Raw genomic sequence first — 14,001 nt, 5'->3', positions numbered from 1 at the left:
CACAGTTTTGATCAGAGTAAAGATGTAAGCCAGCAACTGAAGGCTGGAGGCTAAGATAGAGAAGATCTTCACAACTACCCTGTATTTCCTCTTAGAACTCAGGTAGGCTGCAATGAAGGATAACCAAACACTTCAAAATACTAACAACAACAACAACAACAACAACAACAACAACAACAACACTTTATTACAGTCGTAGGCTAGCATAAGGAGGGAAGGGTACAATCTTTTAAAGTCATTTAAAATAAAAAAGACAAAAAAACACTAAAAGAAGTTAAAACAGAATATATATATAAGAATCCAAAAGTAGCTAAGAAAGTCTTAAAGAAGTGTTAGGAACATCAGACAAGAGTGAAAGAGAACAAAAGGTTAGTATATATAAGACCACAGATATTAGTCTACAGGGCACTCCGATATGGGTGCCCATTGCAAGGACAGGTGGAGCCCCCCCCCCTTACCCCAGGCATCTCCTGAGTGGAATAATGACTCAAGACAGTGCTATGGGATTAAAATTGGCTACAACTTTATTGTTCCAAATGGCTCAGGCATTGGGCGTTTATCCTTCCCATTCCCCAGCTGAGGATCTAGGGGACATCAAGGTTATCCAAAATGTGTGGGGATTAGGCTGGCTCTGGAGAACATATGTTCAAGCAGAGAGCCCCCCCCTCCCCAAGTTTCACATTGTGGGACTTGGAGGGCTGATCTTAGAATTTTGGATTGTACAAATTCTAGTGATGGGAAAAATAGAGAGGGGGCCCAGCTGGGTACCATAGACAAGTTGTGCTATTGGTTTGGCTTCAATTAATCTGAATGCTACAGGTATATAGTGGCCACCTCTTGTTTTAAGAAATTTAAGGATTGCAGAGGAGCTTCTCTGCACAGTTTCAGTAAAATGTTTCCATTGTAGGTTCTTGCACAGAGTTTACTGATCATGCTGAAGAGACTAATCAGTCTAGTTTGCAGGCTTCTCCTTTTTTCCTTTTATATATAACATGCTGAAAGTGGTGAACTTGGCACCTGTAGTGCAGCTACAGACTGGGATAGCTCACAGAACAACACACCTGATGTATTACACAATTTAAAAAAATCAAGGTTTTTTCCCTCTTAGTTGTTCCCTATTGTTCAGCTGAGGCTTCATTACAATGATGTAACACTTGGGGAGAAAGATGCAGCCCAGCAACCCAGAGCTGGAAGCTAAAATAGAGAAGATCTCAACAGCAACGATGTATTTTCCTTTGGTGCTCAGATAGGTTGGAACAAAGGACAGCCACACACTGCAAAATACCAACATGCTGAAAGTGATAAACCTGGCCTCATTGAAAGTGTCAGGTAACTTTCTGGCAAAGAAAGCCAGACTGAAGCAGGTAAGTGCCAGGAAACCCATGTAGCCCAAGACACAGTAAAACATGATAGTGGAGCCCTCATTACATTCTAATAAAATTTCATCATTCATGGAATGAGCATCAGTATGTGGAAATGGGGGAGAGGTTTCCCACCATACAACACAAAGCCCTGTTTGGATAAGTGAGCAAGAAAGAACAAGGGAGGTGGACAATCTTTTCCCCACCCACTTCCTCATCCTGGATCCTGGTTTGGTAGCCATGAAAGCCAGAACCACAGTCACCGTTTTTGACAGCAGACAAGAAACAGCCACTGAGAAGATGATGCCAAAGGCAGTTTGTCGGAAGAGACATGTCACCCTCTGAGGTTGGCCAATGAATATCAAAGCACAAAGGAAGCAGAGCAGAAGGGAGATGAGGAGAGTGTAGGTGAGCTCCCTGTTGTTGGCTTTCACAATGGGGGTGTCATGGTGCTTCATGAAAATCCCTAGCACTAGAGCTGTGATCAATGAACATGTGAGAGCACCAATGGCTAAGATGATCCCCAAAGGTTCCTCATATGACAAGAAGTGTATATGCTTGGGAATGCATGCATTTCTATCCTCGTTTGGATAATGATCTTCTTGGCATTGAAAGCAGTCAGGCATATCTGAAAAAGGAAGAACTGTTGTGGTATCTATAATGCCAATTAGTTTTTAAAAAAAGATTTATATGGGATCTTGTTTTTTTATATATATATAGTGACCCATATAATGAATAAATATAACATATGCACTATATTACACTTACTGAATATTCAATTCTGCATGTGTTGTGAAATGTATGTACAACATAACAGTTGTCACAACCATGGTTCATTACATATTCCAAAAGGATTATCACATTTCAAAGCATTTTCCAGAATATCTAGAATAATTTGTCCTATAAGTCCTAGCCCCTTCAACTCCACTAGCATGTCATGATTTGAAATTGTAACAATGTAAAGCTCATATTAATGTTATTGTGCTACTTCCAAATTGTACAAACATTTCAAATATGGAATGATCTATCTCCTCTGGTTGAATGTATCATGGACCATTTTGTCCCACCATTTTGCCCAAGAGAAAGATCATGGGAGAATGGCTGGCTGGGCCCCATTATGTTCAAGGATCCAGGCTATCAGAGGACATGGAATTGGGTTTTCTTGAGACATCTGTTCCCTTCTGTACCAGCCTCAGTACAGTTTTCTGCCTACTCATTCCTCTTTATCAATTTGGGATTACCCATTTGTCCTTTGGGAGAAGGGCAACTGAAAGTATTTTTGGGGGTTGGGGGTGTTCCATAGGCATAGCCAGGATTTATTTTAGGAGTGACAGGTATTATGTTGGGAGGCAGAAATGAGTTATCTGTGACACAATTAGTCAGTTAGCTAAGTATTTTTTTTACTAGATTTTTACAAGATATTTTTTACTAGATTTTTTACTAGATTTGCCCCCCTCCCACCAATGCCATTGGGGTGTTCCATTATTAGACTACACTTAATGCACGGTATTTGGTAATAGGCTCTTTTACTTTGGTCACATGCATTTGACCTAGATTTGGCAAGTACAACAGGTGTGGAAGTGGGTGCTTGGAGCTATTCCCTTGTGAAATAATGCTTTCCCAACCTTCCTTTTATTGCTGGCTGCCTTTAAGTGTGTTAGGGAGAGGACTAGGTTCAAGAACCTTCTTCTTTCCAAATGCTGCCCAGCTGATATTGGATGGAGGAGTCAGGAGCCCCCTCAGCTTGCATTGGATAAGGGCCAGCAATGAAAAGCACTGACCTAGAATCTCAAGATAGTGTAGTGCTGCGGTGTTGCAGAATTGGTGCAAACTTTGGTTAAGGTTTCATAGAGGATTGGATTATCTTTAATTATAGTTAAATTAAGTGTTGAGCTATTACCCAATGGGACTGGAACCTCACATCCACCAGCTATCTCATTCCTGACCTCGGGACTCCCCACAAACCCCACAGAGCTCAGCATCCTCCTAGACAGCTTTTGTCTGGATGGACTGTGCCTTTTAACAATGATAATGCCTCTTGCTAGCCTGGATTGAGAGGGAAGGGAGGTGTGTGAAGGTGCATGAATTTATCTTCGGTGTAGCTGGAATGTAGTCTATTGTATTAAGGCAAGAGTCATAATTTGATCCATCTACTTTTATATCTAGATACATCCCTGAAAATCTGTTCATAGGAATATGTGGCCCTTGGGCTTAACATTTTCCCCACCCTGGTTTTAACCATTGTGCTATTGTCTCTTGTCTCATTCTGCAGTAGGTATGGGTAACCTTTTGGCCTCCAGGCATTCCTGAACTACAACTCCCATCATCCCACGCCATTTACATGAATGCTGGGGCTGATGGCAATTGTAGTTCAGCAATATCTGGAGAGCCAGAGGTTCCCCACACCTATTCCAATTATCTGTTGAGATTACTTTTTGATGTTGAGGCCTGCATGCATTATTCTCTGAATTATGTACAACTTATTTGATAATGCTGTGTGCAACTAATCTTACCTCTCTCATTTGATATCTTATTTTCTGGACACAGAATGCAGTCATAACAGCAAGACAGCTGTCCTTCCTTCTTTTTCTTGCTATAACCCGAATGGCAGTGATCGTTGCATAGAGAAAGGGGCTGTACCTAATCCATAAGTGAAAGGGAAGAATGTGAATTTTGTGTGGCTTTAATACCAAGGTGTTTGATAAGTAAGATTAAAACCATTCAGATAGCAAATTGAAGATAGGCACACTAAGAAAGTGACACAGTTACCTCTTACACTGTGAAAGTTGACCAATGGGATGTATCTACGTTCTTTTCAGTACAACCCTCCTATATAGTTACAATGCTTCACTGTCCTTTAATGAATGCTAACACACAGGCAGAAGATCTGTCATTGTTAATTAAGAATAGAGGAAGATCTTCAGAAAAGGATGCCCATTTTCTTAAAAAATATGCATTACTAACAGTGATTATTTCATTTTATTTCATTTTCCAGTGGATTTCCTCAGGGAAAGCAGTGAGAGAAAAATGAAAATATTTTATAAAAATAAAAACCAAACCACTCAGACATGGATTTCGAAATCCCAGACCTGTGCCTAGAAAGCATGACACAAAAAAGAAGTGCGGATGAGCCCAATGCCTCTGTCAGGAAACTGCACAAACTGCTGTTTCTAAGTCCTACCTGGTTAAACCAGCTGTGCCACACAATGGCATCTTCATTAACAGTGAATTCTTGCTCTGGAATTGGGGTTTCAGGATCCATCTTTCCAACTTTTACTCGAGCAAAAGATTGGTTTGGGAATGTGACCCAGTTTACAATATCAAATCCACCTATTAATACTCTATTTTGATCAAAAGAAACCACGTCCCCAGCAGTGTTGTTAAATGAGACTTGTTTCAGAAAGTGGTGGATCTAGATTGAAAAGGAAAACACAGATGCTCAACAAAAGGAACTTGAACCATTTTCTCTGAGATATAAATGTCAGCCACTGTGGAATGTATTGGGTCGTTGTTATTTTATCCTGGACCTTGTCAACACCACTGAAAAGGTTTCCACACTGTTGTGGGGAAAACATTATATTTATTCAATTTCACATTTTAGAAGACCTGCAAGCCAACACACATAATTATCTTAATCAAAATATAGTTCAGGTAGGCAAGTTACCAAAGATGGGAGGAGCCAGGTCTCTCTCTCACCCTCTCTCTCTTTGTCTGGCATGTTTCTAAGTGAAACCTGTGGTCTTGGAATAAGGGACCTCCTTGCTTTGAGAACATTGGATATTTAAAGTTAACAAGTGCCCAACAGTTCCCACAGCTCAGCATTCACCCTAACACACACGCAAAGCCCCCCTCTCCCAATGATCCCACACAAGGCAGTGTAAAGTGGCCAACGAGAACCCTTAATCCAATACTGCCTCACCATCTCTTCACTTGTGTTACCGGCAGCCTATCAGCTAATTAAACAAATCAAAACTCATTGCCACTCCAAGCAAGTTGCTGTCAACAAGTTGAAGTAGACAAAAAAGGGTGAGCCCCGAGGCCAATTCGGAGCTCCCACAAAATTCCTACTCAGCTCCCAAATGGGCAATTATCAGACTCCATACTGCACAGGGAGGGAGGGAGGGAGGGAAGGCACTCCAAAGAGAAGACTAGAATGTTTCTCCCTCTAGTGGGCTGGGTTGGCCAATCTTCTCTTATAGGCCAACCTACCCACCCCAACAATGACAAATCAACAGAATCTTCTTCTTAGTGGGAGCTGGGGTGTCACAAATTTGCCCCAACTTGAATATGGGGATGTCATAAGTCATACTTTCAATAAGCCCAAACATCTTTGAACTCACAGTGTGTTTCTCCTGTTGTCAGGGACTGGTCAGATGAGAAGGAGTGGTGGAGACCGCCACCCCAGAAGGCTTCCGGGCAGGAGGCAGATGCAGATAGCATGGGCCCAGATTTGTGGTAGTGACAAACAGGACACACCCCAGAAGAACAGAAGAGCTGGGAAATAATGGATGTTGAGGAACAGGGGCAATCTAGCAGTTGCTCTATTCCTGAACAGAGACAGGACTCAGAATTGGGAGAAGCAGTACAGCGGGCAGCTGACACTATGTCACTTGAAAGCCTAGTACAGCCTCCTTCTTTTCCTTGAACCAAATGCTTCCTTTGTATCTTACAACAGAAAGCCAAATAGAGACAGACAGATTCATTTTCTGGCCACCATAGGTAGCAGGAGGGGTTTGGAAACTAGGGGGAGGGTGGAGTGGGCACTCTGAGCAACGTCTCAAGATTGAGAGAGAATATTTCAAATCAGCATTGGTGGGCCCCTCTTTTAGCGGCACTTTTTACAGGAGTTAACAGTTTGGGCAAAGTACCGATCGGCTGGAAACATACAATAGTTGTCCCAATCTTTAAGAAAGGTCAGCCAAACGTGCCTTTTAATTATAGGCCATTCAGCTTTCTTTCTATAATAGGAAAGCTGTATACCCGTTTCCCTGTACCAAACTGACAACTTTTCTGAATGACAATAATATAATATCTGAAGCTCAGGCCGCCTTTCATGAGAATCACTCAACAACTGATCACTGCCTTGTGCTGTCCCTCCTAGCTGAGAAGTACACCAGACCTCTACAGGGAAAACTATTTGTGGCCTTTTATGGACCTGAAATCTGTCTTTGATTCTATTCCCAGATCCAAATTATGGACCAAACTACAAACTACAGATCCAAATTATGGACCAAACTGCAGGATAAACATCTTTTCTATCTCATTAAAGCTCTATACAGTGGAAGCAAACTGCGGGTTGGATATGGGCTGCAGAGTCAGCTCTCTGATTGTATCAAGATGGCCAGAGGAGTGAGACAGGGTTTTGTCTCAAAGGCTCCCACTTTGTTTACTTTGTTTTTGAATGATCTAGAGGCAAGCCTAATAGACCCGGAGGGCCATCTTCCAAAGAATAGGAATCAGAAAGACCCCTCTTTTGTTGTATGCACATGATGCAGCCATCCTCTCTCGCTCTAGACCTGGCCTGAAATATCAACTGAGGAAGTTCTCAAATTACTGATTTTCCATCAATTATGAAAAATAAAAAATACTGGTTTTTGAGAAAAGATTTTCCCTGTGTAAATGGGCACTGGATGGCCATAACCCAGAGCAGACCAAATGCTTCCAGTATTTAGGGCTCTTATTTCATCACTCAAAGTCCTGGAACTGCCACAGGCAGACCACCTATCAAAAGGCGGATATAAGCAAACTCACTATACTCCAATTCTTTTTTTAAAAGGGAGGTTATTATGTTCCATCAGCCAGAAGGGTTTTTAATGCAAAATCTGTTTCCCAACTTCAAATGTCTGGTACAAAGGTTCATTTCCTAAGTTAGACAGGTTCCAGGCAAAGTTTCTTCGGTCCCTATTACAGGTCCCAAAGTGTGTCCCAAATTCAGTTCTATGTCTGGAAACAGGCAAATGCCCACTCTCCACCAAAGCATGGTGGACTGCCTTGAGATACTGGCTCAAGATCTAAATATTCAGCTTGGGGAAGGGATTATTAGTATATTTAACCAACGAGAAGTTTGTCAGCCCATGGCTGAAAACTATGACCAGAAAAGCCACCTCGATAGGATTGCCATCATCCCTCTTGTATCATCTGGATTACAATACTTCCCTTGAATCCCTGAGGCAAAGGCTTTGGGGCATCTCACATAGCGACCTGCGATCCCAAAGTAATTTGTAATTTGTAGCCCGGTCACAGCTGGAATCCAATACAGGTATGACTTTTAGATATCCTCAGACCTTAGGAATTTGTCTGTACCTACCTATCAGTGTTTATTTACCAAAGCCAGACTAAATGTATTTCCCTCAGAAGTTCTAAACGGCAGACTGAGAGGCATCCCCTATCAGAATATTGATGCTCCCAGGACATCGATTGTATGAAGCATATCCTAATGCATTGTGGGCAATATGAACAAGCAAGGGATCAACTGATCAAACCCTTACTGGCAAATTTGCCGGGAAAATCCAAAGCCTCTCATATTAAAAATCTTTTGGAAGACAGGTCAAATGATATTACACTGGCTGTGGCAAAGTTTCTTTCGGAGGTTATAAGAAACAAAGATCATTATGGCCTATATAAAACAAAATGACTGCCTTGGTCTCTTCCATCTGTCTGTCTGGTTGTTTTAACTGTATCTAGTTTTGAAATTGTTTTGTGGGTTTTTGGACCGCAATAAAGTACAGTGGTACCTCAGGTTACAGACGCTTCAGGTTACAGACGCTTCAGGTTACAGACGCTTCAGGTTATAGACTCCGCTAACCCAGAAATAGTACCTCGGGTTAAGAACTTTGCTTCAGGATGAGAACAGAAATCGCATGATGGCGGCGCGGCAGCAGCGGGAGGCCCCATTAGCTAAAGTGTTACCTCAGGTTAAGAACAGTTTCAGGTTAAGAACGGACCTCCAGAACAAATTAAGTTCTTAACCCGAGGTACCACTGTGTGTGTGTGTGTGTGTGTGTGTGTATGTATGTATGTGTGTGTGTGTGTGTGTGTGTGTATATATATATATATATATATATATATATATATATATATATATATATATATATATAATATTTCATGGGCTCTCTGTGTATTTCTGTTGATTTAAATAAAAGAACTGAACAAAGTTCTCTGCATCTCTGATTTCATTTGGCAGTTAGTGAGCTCATGACATCTTTGTTCCCCTCCACATATTTAGAGCTATAGTTCTCTTTCTCTGTCTCTGTGTCTCTTCATGTTTTTGTGTGTGTTCTCTCTCCATTTTGTGTCTGTGGCTAATCCTCACACTTTGTACCTGTAAGGGTCACTCTATAAATGTCTGCATTTCTGTGTCTGTTTTCACCCTCTCTTTGCCCCTTGCTCCTTCTCTGAAGGAAGAAATGAGACTGGTTGGTAACAAAGGGTCATAGCTTTTGTATCTTAAAATCCACAGTGAATGAATCACAGAATACCTTAACAGTCCAAGAATGAAGAGCTGGTTGGTGTTAAAACTCACCTCTAACATTGTTTCAATTAATCATTGCCTCACTCAAATGGCTGATCCATATTTTTCATCACCTGTTCCACAAGAGTGAACCAAGGGAGTCCTAATCTTCAACTCAAGTCCACTGACTGGTGTTGAACACTTCCAAGTTCTCCTCCATTTGACTGACAATAATAGGTTGGCTTCACTAGATATCTCAAGGTGCTTCCTGGTGTGATTTAACACCAATCTTTTCCTGCCCATACTTATTACCAGTTAACAAAATATAAATAAATTAGCTAGATTAAATCAATCTGAAGCCTGCCATTGTGTAAAATCTCCTACAAAAACCAAAATAGGATTAAATAATTCATTATAGGAATATGAATTCCGTGGCCCTTCAATGTGGGAGCCCAACTTTCATCAGTCCCAACCCACGTAACTAAATGACAGGGATTATGATAATTGCCATCCAAGAACATGTAGAGAACTACAGTTTCTCTGTTCCTGACTTAGATGCTTCCCCTTTGTCTTTTAGCCCAAGGACTTACCTTTTGTACATTTGAGGGACACCAGCTTCTAGTAAATTTAGCAACCTGGGATATTCCATTGTCAGTTAAAATCTACTAAAACACTGAAACTCTTATTTCGCTATGTGATTGTGATGGCCTGGGACTCGGGCTCAGACTCGGAGCTGGAGGAGTCTCAGCCTGCACTGGATCCTCTGCCTGGGACATCGGCTGAACCTAGTCTGGGGCCTGGTCCTGAGGAGCCTCAGTCTGCACAACCTCCCTTGCAACAAGCATCAGCTGAGCAGAGTCTGGGGCCTGAGACTGCCCTGGTTCCAGATGCGGGGGATACCTCTTTGCCATCAACTGGGTCATCACCAGCAGCTGGCCCACTACCGGCTGGGGCTGAGGAGGCTCCTGGGTCCAGTAACCCACCAGCGTCTCCCAAGCTGCAGAGACTCAGGGCTGATAGAAGGAGACAGCTGAGTACTCGCAGGAGGATTGCTCACCTTCAGGTGAGACGAGGTGATGAGTCACCAGGGGATCAGGGCCGACCGTTACCCTGTTTAAGATAAAAGGTGGTAAGACCTCGCCCCATGTTGCGGGAGCAACATTGTTGGTTGCTAGATCCTGCTTTTGACCTGTCTTGCTTTCCTGATTGAGCTCCTGACGTGCCCTGGTTCCCTGCCTGTGTACCTGTTCCTGACCTTGCCTGACTCCCTGCCCTGCTCCCAGCTTCGGCTACTTTGGACTGACGCTACGTTGAATCATAGAATCATAGAGTTGGAAGAGACCACAAGGGCCATCCAGTCCAACCCCCTGCGGACCACGGACTGGACTTGGACCTCACCTCTCGGGTAACCCTTGGGACCAGCACAGTGATTTTAACTCTGTTAAATGATGTAATATGTCAATAGTGAAAAGTTATAAATGGATAGGAAAATAGTATCAACTGCCATTTATGTTTGAATATTTCTCTCAGGCCTTACCTGCCATGGTACAATATTCTGAAGTTTCCTTTTTTCTTCTTCTGCCATTGTTATATATTTGGATCTGGATGAAAGCAGGGCATGTAAAGCATGGGCCACTGCATAGACAGCATTATAGATACTGTAACTGTGACCAGTCATGCTCATTTCAAAAAAAGGCCCAGGAAGGTTCTCCAGACTCTCACCTCCAGTACAAATATCACCCACCACGTCATCCAAAGCAGAGCTTGGGAATACACAGCCAAATGCCTGTTCCCAGAAATCTCTGATAAAACCATCTTCTGTTGTAGTGGAAGGGTTTCTGCCCTGAAGAAATTCCTTGAACCCTTGTACCTCATTGGAGTGGATTGCAAAAGATAGAGCACCATGGAGGACTTGGATATCCCAATGCCGTTGGTGAACAAATGATTTCAACTCCATCTGCGCTGTTAGAATCCAGATCCTACCTTTTGGCTTTTGTATTGTGTCGTCCACCTCTGGTAGAAATAGTACCCATCTCAAATTGATTATGGAATCTGCTTCTCCATAGAACACCAATGCATTGGCTGTGCTGCTCATGACTCTGTTGTAGATTGAAATAGCTTTTTTCATTACATCTCTGTTCTCATCATCTTCATCAAAACTAAAACTTGAATAGCATGTTTCTACAAAGGCTAAACAGATGCCCTTCTGGGAAAATAAGGGAAGCATGTGTTGCAGAAACATTTCTACCTTATCATTGTCATCAGCAATGAATCCAATCCATATCCATTTGAAGTGAATGAGTAACTGTATAATCCCCAAGTACTGGAGGATATCATCTGGGACCATTTGATAGGAGGAAAGGAATTCAGTTTGAAGTGTCCTCCAAGACGTAGAGCAATACAAAAGCTAAAGGTCAATTTGGAGAGAAGAAGGCAGAATTATCATTATCTCTCCCCCCCACACACACACACCTTACCCTAGGGAAAGTTGTGGTATTAAGCTGCCATACAGTCATGTCACTCATCAAACAATATAGTTCCTTCTTACAGATTTCAGAGGAGGAGTATGTAATCCAATGCAAAAGAAGGATAACAATCCAATAACGTATGAACAGCCCTCAATATGAACAGCAGAAAAATTAAAAGACATAAAGAATTCTAAGCCCATCTGAATCATCAAATGAAGAATTCACATGTACATGACCTGATTTCCTCAGATGTGTGGATAACAATAATACTAAAGCTCATATAAGGAAAGGTTTCTGTTCACTATGTAATAAAGATAAACATTATTTTGATTTCTCTGAATAACATGTTCAATGAAATGATGAAACATATTTGTTTATACCCATCGCTGCCTTTGAATGGTTATGACAAATATGAAAATAAAGAAGAAAATGGTATAAAATGTAGATTCCTGAATCACACAAGCACTCTACCTGAGGAATCTTGAAGATACTCAAAACATTTGCTATCTGATGAGATGTTTCTGAATGCAGTGCCCCAATGACGGAAATCAGGTTGTCCTGGATGTCACATTTGTAGTTGGGGATAAATATATTCCTTGTGGAAAGCAGTTTCATTGTGGCATGATAGGTCAATTCAGCATTGGAATAGATGTCATAAATGTTGAATCCCAGGGTGACATTTGGTAGGAGCTTGAGATTTTTATTTAGCTCCTTTACCGCAAACACCAAGGCCAGGATGTGCTGGTAATTCTTTGTCACTATACTGCAAAGATATTTCCATTTAGTGTTACATGCATTTTCCATATTTGATAAAAAAAAAACATTTCTACTGTGCTGTGCACATATTTAATTATTACTATTCACCACAATGTTGCTATAACCTAGTACTGTGTACTTATTACTGACTGCCTACCATTAATATCATCTATTACATTTCTAAACCACTCTTCATCCAGCATTGGAGTCTACTCCAGCAGTAATTATTCCGGGTCTAAGGGTAAGATCTTTCCCATAAACTGCTACCTTATCTTTTTAACTTGAGATAGCAGACGTGCAATCAAAGTGAATGTTTTACCACTGAATGATGGGTCTTCCACAGTGGGTCATAGGTTGTGCTATAGGGTCCCCCAGATAGCCTCTTCACAGTTTCAGATGACTTAAGGATAGAACAATATAATGCATAAACTTTATCCACAGGGTAGGAAAATCCCACTACCCACCATCACTGCAAAGAATAATAGAATCCAGAGTTGGAAGGGACCCTGAGGTTCATCTAGCAATCCCCTGCAATGCAGGACTCTAAACTGAAACATCCATGACACATGGTCATCCAACCTCTGCATAAAAACCTCCAAGGAATGAGAGTTCATTTTATTGGGCTGCTGAAAAATGCAGCATGTCCAAAACTATACAAAAGAAGGTAAAAGCATTTCTTACACAGGCTCTTCAGATAGCGTCTGTGGAGGTTTCTGTATGAAGTCTTTTGGACTGGAGAGGATGAGACTCTGAGAACAAATAGCTCCAAATATTATGTCTCCTGGTTGAAAATATTTGTGAAGGATATGGTAGGGATCCTGGATTCTACATTTAGCAAAAGGACTATTGCCCACTATGTGGAGAATCGTCAGCTGCAACACCACTGATGCAGCCATCCCAAGTAAACCCCCCCCCCCCACACACACCTATTAATCTAGATTACCTTTTCTGAAGTAAAACTATGATTAGTGTTTCTTGGCAGCAGAACAACATGCACCCCTGCTTCCTACTTACTGAAATTTAAAATGTGATGGAACACTGCGTCTCTGTTCAGAATTGTACGAGAGGCAGTTACCTTTATTCCATCAGTCTCAGATCCCCGCCCCCATTTTGTTATTGACTAGGCTAGTCTAACTCTTGAGTGGTTTTTGAAAACAGTGAAAATAATTGCAGTTCACTGAATAATTGCAGGGGACTCAAATTGCATGATTGTCATGTCCAATAGGAAGCATTTTCTCCCTATTAGTTGGAAAGTACAGAACAATAATAAGAAAATTATACTAGCAAAATTAAATAACTTATGCTGGGAGTGGGGGGTGAGAAATATTTGAGTTTTGGTCAGGCCTTTGATCCATCTAGTCCATTATTGTCTGCATCTGGGTTCAACAATACTATGTCCTTGCATGCATGCCCGCCAGTCTGCCAGTATCTCCTATTGTGCCAATGAAAGGTTTAAGTATATAATGCTTCAAAAATCCATGATGCATTAAAAACTGATCAATGTAGCTTGACCTCTCCTATGCCACCTCAGACATGCCCACATTTCATTGCATATGCACCCTACCTTCTATCAGAACAGAGGAGCAAAACACACTTCTTTATAATTAAAGTGTTGCAGATCAGATATGTAGGTAAATGTGGTTTTTTGTGGTCCATACTGAATCTAATTCACCATCTTCTGTCATAATTCCATGGATGTTTCGGCAATCTGTAGACTGGGGAATCTGAGAAAGATAGCATTGTGGGTTTCTTTTAATGTTATGATTGGTACAATGAAAGATAGTTTTTATATTTTGAAGAAAACACACAAACAAATATAATGACTTTTATTTTACTCTGTGACAGATATGAGCAAGTTTCTTTTTAATTTACAGAAGAAACATATAATTTCTTTATTAAAAATCTAAACACTCTTGTGTTGTTAATGGTTACTAAAAGGATGCTGATAACTCGTTTAAAGAAAGTC

At 41.3% G+C, this 14,001-nt stretch overlaps 1 protein-coding gene across 1 annotated transcript; it reads right to left on the bottom strand.

Annotated features, from left to right (window-relative positions):
- Positions 1-1,087: 1,087 nt before the first annotated feature.
- LOC117057589 (vomeronasal type-2 receptor 26-like) lies at positions 1,088-12,931 on the bottom strand. Its single transcript, XM_033168434.1, has 6 exons — positions 12,717-12,931; positions 11,751-12,042; positions 10,349-11,218; positions 4,543-4,773; positions 3,875-4,001; positions 1,088-1,989 (listed from the first exon to the last, which is right to left on the bottom strand). The coding sequence occupies exons 1-6, from the start codon at positions 12,929-12,931 to the stop codon at positions 1,088-1,090; spliced, it is 2,637 nt and encodes an 878-aa protein (XP_033024325.1).
- Between the last annotated feature and the right edge of the window lie 1,070 nt (positions 12,932-14,001).

This window comes from Lacerta agilis, chromosome 14 (genome assembly GCF_009819535.1).
Source record: "Lacerta agilis isolate rLacAgi1 chromosome 14, rLacAgi1.pri, whole genome shotgun sequence".
In the NCBI taxonomy this organism is placed as follows: domain Eukaryota; kingdom Metazoa; phylum Chordata; class Lepidosauria; order Squamata; family Lacertidae; genus Lacerta; species Lacerta agilis.
The sequence above is the reverse complement of the archived record's forward strand: the minus strand, read 5'-3'. Positions and strand labels throughout refer to the sequence as shown.

Bases quoted from the DNA above. Each gene is read 5' to 3' on its own strand.
- LOC117057589 (XM_033168434.1), bottom strand. From the start codon at position 12,931: ATGGCTGCATCAGTGGTGTTGCAGCTGACGATTCTCCACATAGTGGGC. The intron at 12,043-12,716 runs GTAAGAAATGCT...ATATCTTTGCAG, and splicing joins ACGCTATCTGAAGAGCCTGT to TATAGTGACAAAGAATTACC. The intron at 4,002-4,542 runs GTAGGACTTAGA...CTTATGGATTAG, and splicing joins GGCACAGCTGGTTTAACCAG to GTACAGCCCCTTTCTCTATG.